The sequence below is a fragment of the Anabrus simplex genome, chromosome X, assembly GCF_040414725.1.
Source record: "Anabrus simplex isolate iqAnaSimp1 chromosome X, ASM4041472v1, whole genome shotgun sequence".
Taxonomy (NCBI): Eukaryota; Metazoa; Arthropoda; class Insecta; order Orthoptera; family Tettigoniidae; genus Anabrus; species Anabrus simplex.
In genome coordinates this window covers 204,485,618-204,508,201 of record NC_090279.1, presented here as the reverse complement: position 1 = coordinate 204,508,201, position 22,584 = coordinate 204,485,618, and the positions used below count along the sequence as shown (strand labels likewise).

Genomic DNA, 22,584 nt, shown 5'->3' with positions numbered 1-22,584 from the left:
ATGGCATTTGAAAGGTATAAACTGTGAATCAAGGTTAAATGCATGCAGTAACGGGCCTTAGAATATATTGTAACGCAGCACGGGTTGGTACTTCTGAATTGCGAATTGGCGGTTAATTCAAAATCACGTAATTCGAAGTCCGATTTTTTAGTCCCAACGACTTCGAATTAACGAGGTTTTACTGTATTTACATGGGCCATAGGTTCTTCCTCCTCACATGAATGGTGATGAATACTATAGTTTCTTGGTAGAATGACCGCTTGAATTATTTGGAAGATATTCCTCTGGGTATTTGGCAGTGCATGTGGCTGTCATAATGGTTCTCCATCACATTTCACTCACTGTGTCATGCAGCACTTTGACATTGGTGCGCCATGGTAGGCCAGTTAAATGGGCTTCGTGCTTGGACATTTTAACTCCCATGGACTTCTTCTTGTGGGGTTAAGTGAAGACTTTAGCGTATGCGAACCCCACAGAGAGAGCAGATGATATTGTACCACAGATCGAGGCAGTTTTCCAGATTATTCGTGATGCACCACACATCCTCAACAGAGTCCAAAGGTCATTACTATACACCATTGAGAACTGTGCATGGAAGTAGGCGAAGGAGGGAATATTGAACCTTCACTGTAAACAAAACATTGGGCATATTGTTCCTTTCATTTATTATTGCATTCCATCTAAAATGTTGTGAGTAAAGGAATGCATGGTTGTCAGGTGGCAGCATTGCATTTTTGCACATACTAAATACAGTATAACCCCGATTTTGCATGACCTCGATTTAACGTAAACCTGCATTTAACGGAAGAAATTTTCAGTCCTGAAAATTATTCCATAAGAGCAATGCTATTTTATATTCGATTTAACGTAATTCACAATAGAGCAAAACATGCACTTAGTGTTAAGGAAATGTAAAAATTCTCACATATTTATTTCTATTTATTTTGGTTATGGGACATTAAGAACCTATGAAAATGACGTCATAAGCTTGCTAAGTGTGATTCAAGGCAGAAGAGGAAATTAGAGCAGGTAGAGCTAAAGTGAGATGTTGGACTCAGACGCACATCCAACCGCGACCGCTGTAGTAAAAGAGAACCCCCGTTTTAATGACAATGTTATTATAATCTTCGAAAATTCCTATATTAATCTGTGCAATACCCTTTGGTTACAATGAAAATCCTTTTACTGATTCATCCGTTATTACAGGCAAATTCAGGCGCATTAATTTGTATCCATTATCAATATTCAAACACACCAAATACAGCATACGACTCAACTCCACCGTTTATATATTGAATGCGATCGATCATCTTCCGTATCGATTCCTCGCTACGAGTGAGCGAGTCGATCTTGAGCGAGCCTGAGGTCTCCTCACAATTCTGAACTCCGAGTCTCTGAATTGTGTAAACAAACATCGGGATAATATGTCTTCGCAATAAGTGCAGTGCCAGCAGTTGTTAACTCTTTAGAAATTAAAGCTGAACTAAACGATTGCTTAATTTTAATACTATGTACTGAAATAAAATAAGAATGTGATACTTCTCCTTCTCAAGATACAGTGGTGTGCATAACTAATTTCAGAAGTTAGGTTATGTACTTTCGAATCTTGTTAAATTTCAGGAAGGCTGTTCTCGTGTAAATTTATATTTAAAATGTTATCATTATTCTATAGGGTGCTTGAAATATGTTTTCATAATTCGTGCACCGTAAACCTAAGTTAGGTGACACCGTCTGAAATAAGAAAATGGAAATGTTTGCCACAATCCTCCAGATTGATACTATTACAATTCTTAACAAGGAAACGGAATGTGCGTATTCAGACTATTGGAATTAGAAAATACATGCTAATGAGTAAGTTACTGCTTGGAAAACTTCCGCAAAAAATGTTTAAATAAACCGATTGCTGTTTTGTACCGATTTTAATGTGTTTTTGTGCAAATTTGGTAGCTTTCCTGACTTTTATGGAAAATCATACATAACATTATAAGAAGAACCTTAAACTGTTGCAGTTTTGCATTCACCAACAAAAATTTGTCAAAATGAAGCACAAACCGTAACTATAGTACAGTGTGTTGGGTAGATATCTCCTAGTTTTATTGCTGTGACTGTTAAATAATATATGCTGGTACAATTTATGTTAATACAGGCAAAGATCTCTGGAAAAGGTGCTTCCCTGTAAAAACGTTAAATAGGGGTTGTACTTTAATAAGAACATTTTTGAAACCAACAGACAAGAGGGGAAACGATCGGGTGCATTCCTTGACTGACAAGTTTACCGTATGTTCCTGTACTGTGTGTGCAATTACAGCAGTTTAACAAGCAAACTGCAGATATTGCTGTAAGAGATAAGGGCAATCCTGTGCGAGTAGAAAGAGGAAACTTGTGAGCATTATTTCTGTCTCCATCTGGTGAGTTTCTTGATTTCAATCATGCACCTGGAAGTAACCTCGTTTTCTCAAAATAAAACATTTTCTCTGCCAATCCAACTGAGCCATCATTCTTGATGTGAAAGAGCTGAGAAGACGAAAGTACGGGAAGTTTGTACTTATCCTTTAGGGATTTTTAGAGTCAAGTAGTGTAACAAAAACAATCACACACTTAGAACGTAAAAAAAAAAAGTTGGAGTGCAAAAAGCATGTGCGGAAATATTATGGTAGCTTTTGAAATCCTTTTCCAATGTAAAAAAATCATGTGAATGTAATGCAAGACCAACCTACCTGTCTAACACGTTCCATATCAATTTCCGCTCTCCTCAGTTTCTCCCAGCGATAATGTTTGAGGCAGCTCTTCTTAGGCGATCGGCAGAACTCTCCCGTCAAGTCAAAAACGTTAGTGACCAGCGGACAGCCACAAACCTGAGGGTAGAGTATAAATCACATCAGTAATAAAGAACTTGTATCATTATTTAACTAGAAATAGGCAAGTTCTTCACCAAAATATGGAGCACTTACCTCAGTATCACTTATTTTGGGCTCTTTACAATGTTCTGGACAGAGAACTCTCAGTCTTTTGCAGTAAGTTCGATTGATAGGGTTATAGTAGTCGCAGAACATGTTGTTCCCCTCGATGCGAGTCTTGTAAATTGAGCCGAAGGATGACTGACTTTCATACTAATGAGAAGAAGAAAAACAAAGAGTAGTTTAGAAAATGGTTGAAGTTCTACAAATACGCAACAGAAATACAATCAGTGTATGAATATAAACTAAAGAATGGAAGATGGATAGAGGACAGGAACATAAGGAACATGGCAGGTCAGTGGGAGTAAGAGAATAAAAGGGAGAGACCAGGGCAAAAATCTTCAGGTGGTGAAAATGGTGACATTGACGATGGAACAAAGTCTCTGAAACATGAACTGGAATAAATAATCCAATTAGAACTTGTGACTGGAAACAGCTGTTATTATTTCATAAAGAATCACTAAGGTGTAAAGTCTAAAGGATCACACGCCGTGGTTAGCCGCTTCGAGTCCCGCTGTTCGAAAAAACTTTCACCACCAGAATGTTGGCCGGCAGGTTAGGAGAGGTTGTATACAATTTCTAATCACTAGATTGCATGTCAAAAGCCTGGATTCATTTTGAAACCGCTCCACAGTGCTCATATGGAGTGAGGGCGTATGACGCTGTTGATAGTGATTCGTCCGTCAGATGGAGACATAAAGCCTTGAACAGACCCCTTGGTGCTATTTGACACAAATAGGTCGTGTGCCAACATAGAGTTTCCTCTCCCATCTTACTATCATATATCACGTCATTCATTTTGTCTCATTAACTCCTCTGATGTAGTTTGGTGCTGGTTGCCAATTTTTCACAGTTCTCCCAGCACCTGAAGAGCTGCGCGTCGCTTTTAGCAGGGGACGCCCTAACCTTTTCCGAGGCACCATATCTGCTTTGTCCATATAGGCTATTGTTACGATGGGCTCGCCACACCCAAAGGCATTTTATACCTACTGTCAGGTTCAAAATTAGGCCGCCCCTAACATGGAGACAGACGCCTTTCGTAGCCGCTCCTCTGGAGTACAAACGCTACGGGTATGCCCCTTCCGCCATCTCCGCCGTATCGAAGTCGAAGTCCACCTTCTCCGCCGTAGATGCCGTTGAGGTCTTCACTCGTAACCCTGAGCTGGGACCCATACCAGATGTTACACACCGGGTCAGTGTGCTCTGGGACTCACATAGGCAGGGGCGCCACTCCCTGGGTAAGGCTGCCTCCGAAGAGGGTCCCTACCTGCTACAGATACAGGAAAATCAGTTTGGTTTCAGAAGTGGAAGGTCAACAATAGAACCCATTTTCATTATGAGACAACTAATGGAAAAGCATTGGGAGTACGGGAATGATATGGTGATGACATTCATTGATATTGAAAAGGCATATGACAGTGTCCCTAGGACGAAAGTTTGGGACAGTCTGGTGCAAAAAGGAATTGGACAGGGATTAATAAAAATGATCATGGCATTGTATAAGGAATGTTGTAGTTGCGTGCAAACACAAGTTGGCAGGACAAGTTGGTTCAAAATAACTAGTGGGCTGAGACAGGGAAGTGTTCTATCACCAATCCTGTTTACAATAGTAATGGATGACATCATGAGAACAGCAAAAGCAGCATATGGAGGAAGAGAAATGAACATGATGTTATTTGCAGATGATATTGTGATTTGGGGAGAAGACGACAGGAAGGTTCAAGAACAGTTGAATGTGGTGAATGGGAAGATTGAAGAATGTGGATTGAAAATAAGTGTAGAAAAGAGTAAAACTCTTGTTATGACTAGAGGGGAGAAAGAAGGAAAAGGTCAGATTAGACTTGCAGACAAGCCCCTGGAAGTAGTGGAAACGTTTAAATACCTGGGGAGTGAATTAATGGAGAATGCTCGACTGGATGCTGAGATTAGTAAAAGAATTCAAGCTGGAAGTTGTTTCTATCATAGTGTAAGAAATATGTTATGGGACAAAGAAGTGCCAATGGAAGCAAAGGATACTATGTACAAGATGTATTACGTACCCATAACAACTTACGGAGCAGAAACTTGGACAATGACAAAGAAGGATGAGAGTCGAATACAGGCAGCCGAAATGAAATTCTTGAGGAGTATGATACAGAAGAGTAGAAGAGACAAAATAAGGAATGAGAAAATCCGGGAAGAAATTGGAGTGGAAAAAATGAATGATAGAATAGAGAAGAGCCGACTAAGATGGTTTGGGCACATAAAGTGAATGAGCGACGAAAGAATTCCAAAAAAGGTGATGGAAATGCAAATCCAAGGAAGGAGAGGCCGTGGACGACCACGATTGAGATGGAAGGATACCATCCAACGCAGCATTATAGAAAGAAACCTGGACTGGGACACAGTGTTGGCGGAGGAGTGGTGGAAAGACCGAAGAAAGTGGAGAGGAACCATATTTGCCCCTACCCGGCTACAGCTGAATAAAGGGAAATGATGATGACTATGATGATGATGAACTCCTCTGATGAGGTTGACATCAGGAAGGGCATCTGGTTGTGAAAACTCGCTATAAAGATTCATCTCACTTCATACCTGACCCCGTACAGCAATGGGACAAGGATTGAACATACATAAAGTCTTATCAACATCATCATCATCATCATCATCATCATCATCATCATCATTTCTCCTTCCAAGTTTGTCCTGAATGCCATGTCTTCTACTCTCTCTCTCTTTCTTCATCCATTCAGACGATTGGGGTTCTCAATCATTAAATGGAACATGATCATATCATGCTAGCATCTTCTCTGACACCATCTAACCAACATGATCTTGGCCTCCCAGTCCCTCTTTTGCCACCCACCATTCCGGGCACGACATCCTTTTCCAGGGAGATACTTCTTATCATGTGGCCAAAGTAGGATAGATTTTGTCGCACAATTCTCCCTTGTAAGGAGATTTTTGGCTTAACCTGGTTCAACATTTTCTTATTATTAATCCTAGCTGCTCACGGTATTCTCAGAAGACATCACCAACACCAAATCTCAAATGCATCGATCCTTCTTCAGGGCCAAGTTTCACAGCCATGTTAAACAGCGGTGACAGGAAAAGCGATGGTACTGTCCAACCCTGCATTTGATCGTCTCACTTCTGTCTTTGCTTTTCCAGACTTTTTTTCGATCCTACCACAACTTGATTTCCAGCTGCCGCTTGACTTCAGGGGTGCAGTCACCTTCGTGATTAATTTCAGAACCAAGGAAGATGAAATCATTCTTCTTAGTCCCTGTCCATTCTGGATGTCAGCAACCATCTTGACAGTGTTTTCTCTGCTATGTACAGCTCACTGGTCAGAACTACCTTATTCCTTTTCATCCTCCTAAGGATCTCAACACTTGTGACATGATCTGTCCATGGCACCCTCAGCATCCTTCAGTAGGCCACATCTCCCTGACCGGGCGAGCTGGCCGTGCAGTTAAGAGCGTGCGGCTGTGAGCTTGCATCTGGGAAATAGTGGGTTCAAATTCCACTGTTGGCAGCCCTGAAGATGGTTTTCCGTGGTTCAACATTTTCACACCAGGCAAATGCTGGGGCTGTACCTTAATTAAGACCACGGACATTTCCTTCTAACTCCTAGACATTTCCTATCCCATCGTCGCCATAAGACCTATCTATGTTGGTGCGACATAAAGCAAATTTAAAAGAAAAACTTGATGTCTATGTATGTTTACTGCTATCACCATGACTTTAGTCTTGTTGATATTTCAGTACAGCCCAACCTCACTTTAATACTTTACCTTCCTGATGTAATATTCAGGGTCCTTCGTGCTTTCTGCCAACAACATGGTATCTACCTGAGGTTGTTAATATTTCTACCACCAATATTCACACTCATCCTAGACTCTGACAAGTCCCTTCCTGGATGTTGAATCAATCTGCAGCTCAGTATGGGTTTGAATGGTTGTTTCTTGACTAGGAAACAACACAACTGGCTGACCAGGTGTCCTGGTGTTCCTCTTTCTTTCGCACAACCACTGCTTTTCATGTTCGGTAACATCAAGTAATCAATGAAGCACATTTTGACATTCTCTAGCTTTCACCATCATCCATCAACCCTCTTCTCTATGTCGATCCAGCTTTCTTCATACAAAACACTTTCCATACTAAGATCTCTCTCAAGAATCAACCATACAATGAGTGTTATTTTCACATCCTGAGACCTGAAAGGAGTTTACAGAGGAATTGATGAGGATACAGCCTATTTATGACGACAAAAGTAAGTGAAAATGTGGAATTTGTCCTTGTTCTTTTTCTGTGTATAAAAGTAGGATAAAATACCTTTAAGGGTGGCAAGCCCTATAAAGAAAGGAACAAACCATGACACCCAAATAATATTTTAAAATTAGCTCTAGTTCAGCTATAATAATAATGATGATGATGATGATGATGATGATAATAATAATAATAATAATAATAATAATAATAATAATAATAATAATAATAATAATAATAATAATAGAGCCTCCGTGGCTCATATACCAGTCACTTCATGTGAGATTTGTGCTGGACAAAGTGGAGGAGAGACAGGTTTTTCTCTGGGAACTCCAGTTTTCCCTGTCATCTTTCATTCCAGCTACACTCTCCAATATGATTTCATTTCATCTGTCAGTCATTAATCAATGCCCCAGAGGAATGCGAAAGGATTTGGCAGCCAGCACAATTCCTATCCTCGCCGCTAGATGGGGGCTTCATTCGTTACATTCCTGACCCGGTTCAATGACTGGAAACAGGCTGTGGATTTTCATTTTCAATAATAATAATAATAATAATAATAATAATAATAATAATAATAATAATAATAATAATAATAATAATAATAATAATAATAATAATAATAATAATAATAATAATAATTTATCTGATTTTGCACCACAAATTCTGCTCACTCCTACTTCCGGCAAAACTAGATATATCAGTAAAATTTTGCATATCAACACATCAGAATTAGGTTTATTTCTTTCTAGATGTAATCACTTTTTGGAATTTCCAGATTTATGGTTAATTTACATACATGCATATCCATCACAGGAGGTCGTTATGTAGTCTGCAAATCTATGCACTTCCAAAATCCTCTATTTGCAGCTAGCACTGTGGCCTCCTATGGTTCCATATCTCTTAAATTTAAATCAATAAAATCTGAGTCTATCGGTAGTCTTGGTCTGCCTCTACTTCTCCTGCCCTCGATGTCCATTATTCTCATAGGAAACTTATCCTCCACCATTCACCCAACAAGACCCCCAACACTGAAGCCAATTCATACAAAGGACTTCAGCCATCAAGTTCGTTCTTAATTTAGCCTTTATCTCCTTATTCAGAGAACCCACCTGTTTGTATCGGCAATCATTCAAGCTACTTTCATATCTGTTACTTCCAACTTATGAACATGATATCGAGAGTTTCATGTAAGAGCTAACTTCATTCTAATTTTCATATAACACACTTTGTTTTTTTACAATCGGCTTTACGTCACAAGGACACAAACAGGTCTTATGGTGACGATGGGATAGGAAACAGCTAGGGATGGAAAGGAAGTGGCCATGGCCTTAAGGTACCGCCTTGGCATTTGCCTGGTGTGAAAATGGGAAACAACAACAACAAATCCTCAGGGTTGCCGGCCGACAGTGGGGTTTGAACCCACTACTTCCCGAATGCAAGCTCACAGCTGCATGCCCCTAACCGCACGGCTAACTCACTAGGTACACAGTTTTTTTAGCCCCAAGATATTAGGCTGCAGGCTTTCAGCACAGTCTGTCATGAAGACCAAGTTGTTGGCGTAGGCCAAACTGCTTATTACATTTTCAACCAACTGAATCCCTCCCTGCCACTTTATACCTTCCAGTAAATAATCAATGCAAACTATGAACAATAACAATAATATAACAGCCTTGTCTAACCCCTGTTACTATTTTGAACCAAGAACTCTCTCTACCGTAAATCTTCACAGCAACTCGAGTGTCAAAATAAACTTCTTTGATTGTTTGAACTACCCAACCACTAATCCCATACTCCCTCAGTACAGGGTTGTCCAAAAAGATGTTACCACTTATATGGTACTACTGTACATGATCTTACATTGTTTTCTTTCATTGTAGGCGAGATATGGCCACCCGACTTACTCTGGAAGAGAGAAGGAAGGTAGCAGCTAGTATGTAAGTGTTTGGGTCGTCCTCAATAATACAAAAAACATTTAAGAAATGGTTTGAGAAGGATACTCCAAGCCGTCTAACCACCCGCCGACTGCACGAGAAATTTGTAGGCACCGGGTCTGTCACCAATGACTATAAAGGTAAGAGTGGATGTCCAAGAAGTATTCGAACAGAAGATAGCATCATAAATGTTCAAAGCACGCTGATCAGGAGCCCAGGAATGTCAAATACAAGATTAGTATTGAAAACCGGCATTGTGCAGACGAGTGTCTTAAGAATTCTCCATCTCAATCTAGGAATGAAGCCAGGCCCTTTTTGACTCTAATAAAAATGCTCTTATAGGAGCCACATTTCCTGTCAGTGGCAACATGAATACGCACAATTGCATCATTTGGAATATAGACAATCTCCATGCAATAAGACAGCACACTCGATCCTCTCCGAATGTTAAAAGTATGGTGCGGTATTTCAAAGTCTGGAGTACTTGGTCCATACCTTTTTAATGATCAGACTGTAACGGGAGATGCTTACCTAGATTGTTGCACCAGTATGTTGTTGATAATCTTCCTCTCTGGATCTTAACATCAGGTTACTTCCAGCAAAAAGGTGCACCACCATATTTTCCCTTAACGGTTCAAAATTTCCTGGATGAAACATTTGGTGAACACTGGATTGGAAGAGGTAGACCTGTGGCTTGGCCAGCACAGTCACCAGGTTTAATGCCATGTGATTTCTGGCCATGGGGAATGGTGAAAGCACGCGTGTATGCTGCAAGACCTACTGACATTAATGACCTTAAAGAACGCATGACAACAGTTATCCGCTCTATACCTACGGCAATGTATGAATGAGCTTTTGACTGTATGACGCAAAGACTTTACACATGCATTGAGAACAAAGGAGTAGAGGTTGAAGGAGTCTACTAGCTTCATTTGGAAATGAGTACATAAGTGTGTTATTATGTAATTCACATAAAAGTCAATCCCCTATAAGTGGTAACATCTTTTTGGACAACCCTGTATATGCCTTTTCTATTATCCGCGCACTTTTTAGTGATAGATTTTTGTACTCGTTGGAGAAGTAAGAAGGGTTCCGTCAATACTGCCAACTGAATGGAAATGAAATCTGAATTGAATCGATAATATGATCGATCGATATGAATTTTATAAACCTTTATTATTTTAAGCAAACAACTGTGTCACACACACAATATTTAATACTATATAACATTTCCCGTTGCGAAACTTGTTCCTAGCATGAATTCTATGGTTTGGCTTTGCTGTGTAAACAACAACAGTACGAGTACTTAAAGTGTACGCCAGATGGCGCACAGCGATGATAAGCGATTCTTAGTTTGTGTTTCAAAGGTTGCCAATACGAATCTCGAAGATAACCAAAGTCGACCGCTTCAGCACTAGGGTGTAAATCTACCACCAAAAAGTGCGCGGATAATAGATCTATTAAACATAAATATAGCATTTTTCAATCACTTGATGTATTCTGAAGATCTAGTCCTAAGAGCCCCTCTGGGATCTGAAACTGCAATGAAGAAAAATTATAGAGAAACAACAGACAAAAAGGTTTACCTTGTTAAAACATTTATCCATGTGTTTGATGGCCATCCGTGAGTGTATCTCATGCCCACATGTGATACAATACATGCTCATTTCACCTTCATCCTCGGTGTCATCCTCACTTCGAACATCTACTGATGCATTCTTAGCACGTTCCACAATCAAGTCCAGTTCCTACGGAAAGAAAGAGATACAAATCATGTATTTACTGTACTACAAGTGATAGAATAAGTTATAATAACTTCCTCCCCTGCCCCACAAAAGTCAGTCTACAACTAAAGAGTGGAATAACACAAGTTATGGAATCGAGTGGAAAGCAGCGTCATATCAGGTCAGAATACAATCAATAGCACACACACACAGAGAAGAAGATTAGAACCATGATATTGGTTCCATTTTTTCCCTTCTTAATAGTACTGGTGATTATGTTTTCTGATTCCTAGCAACAAGTTTGGAACAAGACTGTGGCGCTACTGTGGGAGGTGCGATTAGCATAGTGGCTCGGATGCAGGATTTCCACCGGGATTAGCCAAGGTTTGATTCCCAGTCGATCCTGGGTTAGAATTTTTACCTGAAACATCATGTGGCATCTGGCCTTAAACCCCCAACCAATAACCAGTGGTCCCAGCAATAACTGGGATAAGCTGAAGAAAATTTACTGAGCTGTTGCTGTGTAAGTACAGATGTGAACAAACCTTCACAGCAGTAGTAGGTGTGTTGTTCTCATAAAGCCTAAGAAAACTGTGCCATTTTGGGAAGGCTACTTCACTGCTCTTTCTGATGCAAAGAATAATTACTCTGCTATTACTGAAATGTGCAAGAAGTGAAATTTTGTAGTGTGGATGAAAGGATCACATTGTATTAATTCTGACAGGAGAAAAAAAACAGGTAAATCCACAACCTGTATGGAAGGTCAAAGCCCTTGCCTCTGGCAGTAACCCATCCGCATAAAGAGTCACTGCAAGTAAATTAAGAACATCCCTAAAAGCTGTCCATATCATTATAAACACAGAGTTGAACGCAGAAACACGTCACAAGAGTGGAAATCATAAATTACTACCTCGCCATATTACAGAACACTGCACAAACTGCAGGAAAATACATGAAAATCACCTGACAAGAGAAAGATCGAAACTTGAGTTCATATAATTTGACTTTTACATTTACCTAAGTGACTGCAACAAACCCCAGCAATTTCCTACTATTCACGGGATGAAAACAAATAATTATAAATGGTATACAGAATTCAAGACAAGTTTCTCAAACAAATTTATCATCATTGTGGGTTACTATTACAATGGGAAACTGTTTGCCATATTGCTAAATGTGCCAAAATCAACTCTCTGTATTAAGAAGTTCTGAACCCAATTTATTATACAGAGGCTATAGTTCTCTACGGGAGAGACAAAGTCTGGATGCATCAAGATACCTTCAGTCACACTTCTGAATTGACCCTGGAGTTCGAGGAAAGAATGAAGCAGGAAACAAGAATATGTGCTATTCTTTTCACTGACATACTCTGATGCCTCTCCCTCTCCCGCTGGATTCCTGAAAAGGACACTGGGAAATGTGCCTTTATACTGTACATGGCCTTTATTTATGTATTACCTAAGAGCCTTCTGAAGCAGAAAACTGCAGTGCAGAGAGATAGTTCATATGAAAGGACATCAAACATGATGAATGGTGGAGACATGGCTTTTTGTAAGGTCAAATTCGTTACCAGAAATCAGAAACAACTGTCCATATTGTGTACAGGGGAATTACAACTAAATACCCACCCCTTCTTAACTTTACAAGTGAAAAAGGAGGAAGTCTGACACTTCTGAAGAATGGGTACTGGCAAAAGAAGAAGCAGGAAAGAGCCCACTGGAGACTGGGAAGGTACGGAACTAATTAACTTATACTGATTGATGGTGCCAGAATTTGCTTGTGGAGACAGTAGTATGTTTCTTATTTGTTGCACACTCTATCTGCACTAGACTTTCATTCTATTTCTCCTTTGTGAATGTTTCTGTCTTCAAACTATGTTCATAGTTGTAACTCTTTGTTAACGACATGATGATCAAAGCCTACTTCTGGATGTATTAGATACTCTTAATGTGCTTAGTCTGGTACTCGATACAAACCCATCTGCTCCCTGGCACTGCTATGTTTCAGGAAGCTGATGCATGCTTTGAAAGTTGTCTAAGATACATATGATCAAGAATATTTTTCTGAGAAGTTCCAAACATCTGACGTTAACCGTACATCTGCCAGAACCTTTGAATAAGGAAAATATCAAATATTTTGTATATTGTTAAATGCTTTCAATGACTTTACATAACAAGTGTAATACATTCCAGCTAATTAGCTCGAAAGTGCTGTAAATTAAACTTGTGTGGATGACAAAAGTAGTGAATATTATACTGTAACTGTATGGCCTCAGCTACCAACTACGCTACCTGCATGTCAATTTCAATATTCCATCTTACTCTATTAAATGATAAAGTAAACAGGAAAACTGCTGAGTGATCTGTGGCTGAGTTTTAATGAATTCTGTCAGGTAACACCAAATGTGCCACCAGAGATCCTTACATACTAACATCATACAACATGGATTATTAAATGGACCTTTTTACATCTTTTAAAAATCTTGCGACCTCCGCTGGGACGGAACTCGCAAGCTACTCAAGATGTAGAATGGCTCCTTCTATGGGATTTCATCGAGTTGTTCTTCTACCTTGTTGTATAAACTCTTTAACTTCTTCATCTGGTGCATTTTTAATGGGCATGTATACCGACGGCACGTTGAAATTCTCTGGTTTGGCTTTCATGGTCAGCCTTATCAACCTGTCATTTATGGGCTCATGTGATAAAGCCTACTTCACAACTCTCTTGTTGCCACATGTCAGCCTTCTCTTCCGTTAGCTCTCGTTCCAGAATGTGGATTGGTCAGCCTGGAGGAGTCCTGTCACGTTTCAAGTTCCGGTATGGAAACTTCTTCGAGCTTTAAACTTTTCTCTCTTTCCAGTAGCAGATTTCACACTGTGTTATCCTGACTCAGAACAGAGCCAGTTCCTAGCTGAAGAGTCTGCAACTTCAATCCATTTATTTGTAATGTTATGGAATGAGATAATCAGGTAATTACCCCTGGCCTGCCCAATCCTATGCTGCTGACCAGATGATTCCAGTTCATCTGCCTTTCGAGGCACCTCCACTGAAGAACCATCACCCTCGTCAGCACGAAGCTGTTGGCTCTGTTGGGTTTTCAAGTTAGTTCCTGCAGCACTGAGTCACTGGCTGTACAGTCTACATTTTTACCATGGCATAGAAATACTCTCGCCAGATAACAGTATTTATGCCAGGAAGAATGGCCCATTAGACCTCTTTACCTCATAGAAAGGCAAGAAAGGTTTTTATGGCACTTGGAACAGAAACTGAAATTCCTTCGTTTTGCAGATAATCAAGCACGACCGGCAGAAAAACTACTGATTAGGTATGAAAATATGTTTAATGCAGTAAGTATTTATTAATAATTTAAAATTTTGTTTTCAAATACCAATTCATATTGGAGTTATTTAAAGGACAGTATATGTATGCCATTTGAGGATTTAAGTTTAAATGGGCCTGCCAGGATGCAGACGGCATTTAAATACTGTATTTACGCGAATAATCCCTGCATACTTTTTTTATTTTGAGGCATGAAATTTGGGTACGGGTTTTATTTGCATCAAGGTTGGCAACACGCTCCTGGCACACCTTGTTTTCGATGTTGAGTGTACATTTATGCTTCGTGTACCCACAGATGGAAGAAAACTGTCCCCAAATGTAATATTTAAATGGAAAACAATTCAGACTTTTAATTCTAAACTGCCTTTACATTTTTTAAAAGTAGTATTTTACAGAGTAATTTAAATTGAAAATTTCTCTGCGTCACGATACAACGCGCCTTCCGGAACGTGCAGGGGTAGTTTTCAGCACTTTCACTCGCTTCTCGGTGTGTCTATATTGTGTTTCATAGTTGAAGTTTGAGTGAAATCATACTTCTTTTGTATTCAGCGCTTTAAGGAACGCCACAATATCGCGTAGCAGGCAGTGTGCGGAGAAGCAGAATTTGCCAAAACTGACGATGCCGACAGTTGGCGAAAAAAGCAAGGCTCATAATTATAATCATTCAAACAATACTGTCAATGCCGATGAAACTGCATTTTTTTCTTTTTCTTTTTATGCCGCGCCCAAACGGACTTGTGGTACTGTACTGTGTTGCAATGCAGACACAAGCAAAAGACTTCCTCCCCTCATCATGGGAAAGTTTAATAAACCATGATGTTTTAAGGGCATTGGATACTTTACGTGCAAGTACAAAGCATCTAAAATGCATACAGTAATCCAATAAATAAAGCACTTGCACAAGGGAGCCAGTATAGATTTCTCCTCACCTTTGCATCAGGTTATGTTTGCCAGAGAATTATCCAAGTGCATTATTTAAATACTGTAAATGCACCTTGTTGGTTACATTTTGGAAATAGTTTTTTTCATGGCATTTGAAAGTTTTAAACTGTGAATCAATGTTAATTGGTTGCAGTAATGGGTATTAAAATATTTTGTGACGCGGCGAAGGTTGACATTTCTTAATTAAAAGTTGGCAGTTAATTCAAAATCATGTAATTCGAAGTCTGATTTCTGCGTTCCAAAGACTTTGACTTAACGAGGTTTCACTATATCGCAAAACTAAGATCCGAATTCGCCAGCGTGACTGTTTCAAGTGTTTACACTGCACAAAAAGAGCTATCCACCACCAGTCGTGTTATTATCCGAGTAAAAAGAGACCGCGTGTGAGAAGTGTTTTAGATGTAGTGTGTGATGAATTTGTAAGTAATTTAGAAGAGGATTCTAGTGATGCAAGAGACAACTGATCTTCCGATCTACAGGGAATCAAGCCTACTGTAAGTTCAGATTAATTAAATATCTGTCACGAAAGTAGACCTACTTGCTAATTTTCATGGCAAATATATTTCATAGCAGTGATAATATATTTTTATAATCTCAGGCAAAGCAGCTATATCCGTAAATTTACATGTTCATATTTGCGTAAAGGCCTCGTGGACCTCACGGAGTGACATGAAATGTTTGTTTATGCCTACTTTACTCTTTTGAAGGAAGGTATGTTAGTTCATTTCATTTCTTTTTCAAAATAATCCTTCCTAAAATTAGGGTGCAGGGATTATTAGCGTAAATATGGCACGTTTTGCGCCATGCACCCAGTTAATATTGTCTACAGTTAATCTACTAATACAAGTACATCCCATTTAAATATTCATAAATGCCAGCTGACTGTGCATAACCAACTGCGCTGTACATCTGGCCATATTTTCACAAGTTATGGACAATACAAACCTTGTGCCGTTTGTCGAGCTCCTGCAGAATGCGTCGCACCTCTAGCTGATTCTTACGAACAGTCTCCAGAGCTCTCTTGTTGCTCTCCTCAGCAGCACATGGAGACAGCGACCACTCGTGGATACGCTGAGGTAACACCTGGAGACAATAATGAGTTTACTGATGATACTTAAAGTACTAAACAAGATAAATTATAGCCATTAAGAATTAGAAATATGACTTCCCTTATTACTTCTGACTAAATCCCCAGGAATGCTACCCACAAAAAGGAGACACACTCAGCTCTTTGATATTAGGTTGATACATAAATTCATAGCATATTTTCACCGAGTGGCAAAAATCTTTATTTTTCAACATACTCTCCTGCATTATCAATGACTTTCTAGCAATGCTGAGGCAATTTCTCTGCTGGTTTGTATTTTTAAAAAGTTGTCAAGTTTAAAGAGCATTTTCATTACCAAAGATAGTGATGGTGATTATTGTTTTAAAATAAAATACAATTGGTCAGTGATTCTGTATTAACACTATGTCTATCTGTCTATTAGGTCATCAGCCCAGAGGCTGGTTGGATCCTCAAATAGCACCACCAAAGGTAATGCGGTTATAAGGAAACCGCAAAAACCAATAGCAGCTCCAAAATAAGGCGTACTAGGCAAGACGAGGAGTGAGGTAGTTTGCCATTGCTTTCCTCACTGAGTCAGAAAGTGCTATTGCAGCATGACTGACCCTATGAGCAACACCTTTCATAACACTCAGATGCACTAGTCGTGCTCTGAATGTCATTACTCAGCACCACTCATACCCCAGCAGCTTCCATATTGTCACAGCCATGGATGAGACTGGGACTTCGGTGGAAACTACACTTTACTCTGGCCTGGGCCAAGAGATGGATACAAAAGTACTGTATCCATCAAGAAATGGCAGCAGGCAAGTATTAACACTAATCAGAAGGAAAATGGAAGAGTCTGACACTTTAAGGAATGAAGGTATCAGCAAAAGAAAGACAAGGACCACGAAGGGCGTGAAAATAAAAGATATACTACGCCTCGCAAACCTAATTGTGTCAAGGTCTGAAGAGAGTAAGAGTTGACCAAGGGAGGTTGGACAGGAAAGACAAAGGTGAGGAACCTGACACAAGTGCAAACAATGGCAGACTCAGTTATGAGACCCATGGTCGCCCACCCACGCTTCCAAGATGATAACCCCAGGGAATACTGTGGATGTATTCTGCTATCCTCACCCACAGGGGTCATTATTAGAGGAGTTTCCATGAATATCACTAGAAAGAGATTAGAAAAGGTGGAAATCTAAGAGCACAAGTTCAGCAAAATTAGAGGGATGGGAAAAACCTCCCAACTAACCAACTAAGCTCTTCGACTTTTGTCAAGTAAATGGAGTGCAAGCGTGCGTTTTTGTGTTTCAGGAACACTTGGTATTTTCTTTGCGGTTGGTTTGTCTTGTACTGCAGCCGCTGTTGGCAATGAGCATCAGTAGAGATGTTTAAATTATTTCTGGAAAGCAAGCGTTGATAACGGCTGACTGGTTACAGTTCATTGTTTGTTTGTTGTTTGTCCAACCCTTGTCCTGTTGCTCTATGGAGTCCGGTATGAGGTGAGATGAATCTGTCGTGGCAGGTTTTTATGACCGGATGCCTTTCCTGACGTCAACCTCATTGGAGAAATTCACGAGATGAAATGAATGACGTGATATATGATACCAGGAAGGGAGAGGGTGAAACCCAGTGCCGGCACATAGCCTACTCCTGTAGAATAGCACCAAGGGGTCTGCTCAAGGCTTAACGTCCCCGTTCGATAGACGAATCATCATCAACAGTGTCATATGCCCTCACTCCATATGAGCACTGCACAGAGGTTTGGAATTTAATCCAGGCTTTTGGCATGCAATCTAGGGATTAGAAATTGTATACCACCACCTCTCCTACCCTGCGCCGGACAACATCCTGATGATGAAAGTTTCTTCGACCAACGGGACTCGAACCGGCTAACCTCGGTGTCGGACCGTTTAGACTTCAACGCCTTAACGATCATGGCCACCCGGCGGATACTGGTTAGAGTTCATTACATTTGTTAATTGTCCGCCTTGGAGGTCCAGGCTTGATTCCCGGTATTGCCAGAGATTTAAGAATGGCAGGAAGGCTGGTATGTGGTTAAAGTGGTACATGCAGCCCATCTCCATTGAGGACGAGAATACGTTGTCTGGCTCCATGGCTAAATTGTTAGTGCGCTAGCCTTTGGACCAGGTTCCGGGTTCGATTCCTGGCTGGATCAGGGATTTTAACCTTCATGGGTTAATTCTAATGCCTTGGGACTGGGTGTTATGTGCCGTCTTCAGCATTACAATTCATTATAGGTAGAGTATGCCTTTGCTGGCAGGACCTAGTGTTTACAGTGCACTATGTCTTCTGGTATAGGCTAGAGCAATTTTGTTACTTTCATAGATCTGTCTCTGTCTTATCCTTGGCTTTGACAAAAGGAAAGTGACTGAGGTATGAGCGATGCTAGTAATGCCATTCCTTATGCAGCCAGTTCCTGCTATGAATGATGTGAAAATGTTGCTCATAGGGTCGGTTGGTGTATGCATTTCAGTGGGCTTGGTAGACTGATATGTAATAGCAACTTTGGCTCGGTGAGGAAAGCAACGGGAAACTACCTCACTCCTCATTACCCTAGTACGCCTCTTCAGTGATGCCTAGGCCATCTATGACAGCTGATGGCAGAGCTGTTGAGGATCCCACCAGCGGAATCACTGACGGACTGAACATACATACATACATACATACATACATACATACATACATACATACATACATAGGTAGGGTCCTATTCTCACAGACGTGCAGGTTGACTATAAGATCTACGCCAGGACTCTTCAGGAGTCCACACTCCATTATCATCATCTGTTAATTCTCTGGTTGACTTACGTAAATCACCAAGTTGAGACAGTTTTTCTGAATGTAGACGAGCACTTGGATCAAAGCGATCCCGTTTATTCAATTAAACCAGTTTCTTGCTGTACTTTCCCTGACAGCAAGTCTCCTCGCGCAAGTTGCTAATGTTTCGAGATATGTAACAAACTTCATGTAAGTTTACCTCACATAAAAACTGGAGAACACACACATACCTGGTAGATGCGGTTGGTAGCCAACTTCAGACCGCACTCATCACTGCAGTATTTACTACCATTCCTCGCTGCTTGGATGCAACCAGGCCCATAACACTGCCGAGGTTTCTCAGGCTGCTTCCACCGCCCACCTTCACCATCGGTACTGGAATCTCTGCGTTTGCGCCGGTAGCTAGAAGCACGCGAGTCCCTGGATAGTCTCGACTCTCGGGATGTCTTTGAGTCACGCTGCAAGTCGAAACATAATTAATGACCAGTACTTTTAATGCAATACTTCACAACATTGCGTTTTAATAGCAATAATGAAAATCTCTCAAGAATGGTTCTCCACGAGTGTGGATCCTGCCCTACTGATGAAACTAAAAAACAGGCATGGGCTAAGCAAATAAACAAGTTTATAGTTTTAATCCTCTGGAGTCCATTTATATTTCCATTCACACCTTCCTGCAGATCCAGTTTAAAATAGAGAGAATATGGGGGGGGAATAGAAACATTTATATTGTACAATTAACATTTTGAAACTATTGTACAAAATTTTATATTGCCAATCAGTCAGCAACACTTGTTGGGATAGAATTCTGAGTTTCTTGGACAGGTTCTACAGGAAAGAGATGTCTATCACCCTTGACTTTCCTATCCAAATACAAGGCACAATCCTTTGCTTACTTGTCTTCTTCGGCATCAATAATGTGTAGCTTTCCAATGAGATGAAAAATCAACATCGGAATCACTACTGTCAGACAAATGCTCATAAATATCATCGGTAGGAACGCCATGGCTAGTAGACACCATGATGCTATAGAACATAAATATTAGAATTCCATATGTGATGTATTTCCAGAGACAGTATTTCTAAATCAAAACAAATTAATCGTAGATGTCAGCATGATACGGATGAATGTGCTATATAACGCAGGCCTGCAGTTTACAAAAAATTTAACCCAAAAAAGATCTGAACTATGTACAATCAATACTGGACTGACAAAGGATTAAGAGACTGCTACAGTGATGATAGCCATTGGACCTTCTGTTTGATATAGAATATCAACTACATGGGCATGAATTTTCCTTTTAAAATTCCTGCATGCACTGGCTGGGATTCAAACTGTGCCTGCCTTAGTGAGAAGCCAGCAACGATGTCATTCAGTTGGAATAACTGAGACTGTCTCTGAAGACAACAGTGTGAGAAGATGTGAGTTTGTCCATGTCCTTTCATATTTTTATTTAGTGGGGGTGGTGATTATTGTTTTAAGAGGAAGTACAACTGGGCAACCATCCTCTATTAATACTAATCAGAAGGAGAAAAAAGAATAGGTCCGACACTTCAAAAAAAGGAAGAGAAGGGCCATGAAGGGAATGAAAATGAAGACTCTCTCGGCCTCAAAAACCTAAAAACGCCAGGTCAGAAAAGAACAAAAATTAACCTAGGGAGGTCGGATATGAAAGATGAAGGTGAGGAGCCTAACACAAGTAAACAATAATGGAACTGGCATTAAAGGGTTGCAATTATGATGAGATTTAAAGAAAAGAGAAACAAAAAAAAGGGAAGGGGGGGGGGGGGCAAAATAAAGAACTTTTACTTTTATTACGTTTTTTCATGTTACAATATTTTCATGCCTCTCATTATAAATCATTTGTAATGCTGAAAAAAATATGTTCGGTTAACTAACAAATGATATTGTGAAAGACAATGATTGAACACTGACCAACCAGCTGAATTTCTGCCACGTGCTCTGCATGGGCTTTTGTTTATAGCAACATTGATGTTAAGTAAACAGACCATTGTAAATATAAGAACAACATTAGTCTCTCTCATTTAGGCACTCCAAAATCTGTTGAAAATACTCTAATGAGGTAAGTTATTTACCATTAAAATACAGCAGTGAAGTCAACAGCATTTTTACAAGGAAACCCTAAGTCTCCAATCTGATCAGGAGCGTAATGAATGTGATACGGACCTGCCTACCAAAATAAGAATTCGGACCCTCCTTAAAACAAACGTAAAACTTATGAATAACTAATATAAATTTAATCACAACAGTTAAGATACTGTAATGTAATATATTGTCAAATTACATAAACAAAGGGATTATTCATTATTGTAAGAATATAAAAAGTATCATTTAATAGGTTTTATTTGACTGCCTCCTTGGTTTAAGCCGCTGAACTGGGAACCATATAGCGGGTGGGCCAACAGCCCCATGTGATCCAGTTTTATGCGTTCCTTCACATTTACTATAATTCTGAAAGACATCGGTCCCTCTTCCTAAACCGGGATAATATAATGAGATGTGTGTTTACGAGGTAGACAGCAGGAATCGTGCGTGCACTTTCTGTTTTAAAGTACACGTTCTGCGTATCTGTACTCGTTCTACGGGTTCATTCGAGGTATGCATAAAGAATTAATAGTGGCGCTCACGATTCCTGCTCCAGAGGTTCTGAACTTTGGAGCGAAGGCTGGCGATCACGGGGCCGTCAACTGAGTCCTGGCATGGCTACCACTTACTTGTGCCAAGCTCCTCACTTTCATCCATCCTATCCGACCTCTCTTGGTCAACTTTTGTTCTTTTCCGACCCCGACGCTATTAAGTTTGCGAGGGCTAGGGAGTCTTTCATCTTCACGCCCTTCATGGCCCGTGTCATCTTTTGGCCGATATCGTTGTTTTTCGAAGTGTCGAATCCCTTCCATTTTTTCCCTCTGATTAGTGTTATATAGAGGATGGTTGCCTAGTTGTACTTCCTGTTAAAACAATAATCACCACCAATCACCACCTGTCAAAGTTTGCTCATTTAAGCATCGCGCAGACACGAGTGAGCGGCGGAAAGCTGTAGAGGTGGGGAAGTAATGGGTGTGCGCGAGAGAGAAAGGGCGAGAGTGTGACAAATGAACTAGCTGGCCACCCCACTTCTACCTGCTTCCCGCCGCTCACTCCTGTCTGCACGGTGCTTAAATGAGCAAACTTTGACACCCCAAAACAGATAGGGGAGAATGGGGCACTATTTAATTTTTTATGCAATAGTTCTACAATGTTCAAAGTACTTGTTTTAATAGTTTTTTTTTAAAGGGTAGTAAAGTTTAATTTTATGTAAAATTGTCATCTTGCCCCGTGCCGCAGATAAGCTGACTAACCCATTGAGGTAAGATGACGAGCATTCTTCTCAACCATTTCAAAAAAGAACTTCACTGAAATTTGTTACAGGAACACACCATCAAAAGTTGAAGCAACTTCATTTTGATTATGTACTACACAAGAACATATACCGTATTTCTTCTTCTTCTTCCTGATAAGTTTCTGCTTATGCAGGTCGTTCACCGTATTTCTAAAGAACATAAATTGTAAAATGATTTTA

The 22,584-nt window shown here is 40.1% G+C and overlaps 1 protein-coding gene across 3 annotated transcripts in view; it reads right to left on the bottom strand.

Annotated features, from left to right (window-relative positions):
- LOC136886382 (CXXC-type zinc finger protein 1) overlaps positions 1-22,584 on the bottom strand; it is a 77,754-nt gene that overhangs the window by 15,376 nt on the left and 39,794 nt on the right. For all 3 annotated transcript variants that reach the window (XM_067159147.2, XM_067159146.2, XM_068230715.1), the window contains exons 6-10: positions 19,234-19,461; positions 16,093-16,230; positions 10,729-10,890; positions 2,952-3,110; positions 2,718-2,855 (exon numbers count right to left, since the gene is read on the bottom strand). In XM_067159147.2, coding sequence (XP_067015248.1) covers positions 2,718-2,855; positions 2,952-3,110; positions 10,729-10,890; positions 16,093-16,230; positions 19,234-19,461 — 825 coding nt within the window. The remainder of the gene's footprint in view (positions 1-2,717; positions 2,856-2,951; positions 3,111-10,728; positions 10,891-16,092; positions 16,231-19,233; positions 19,462-22,584) is intronic.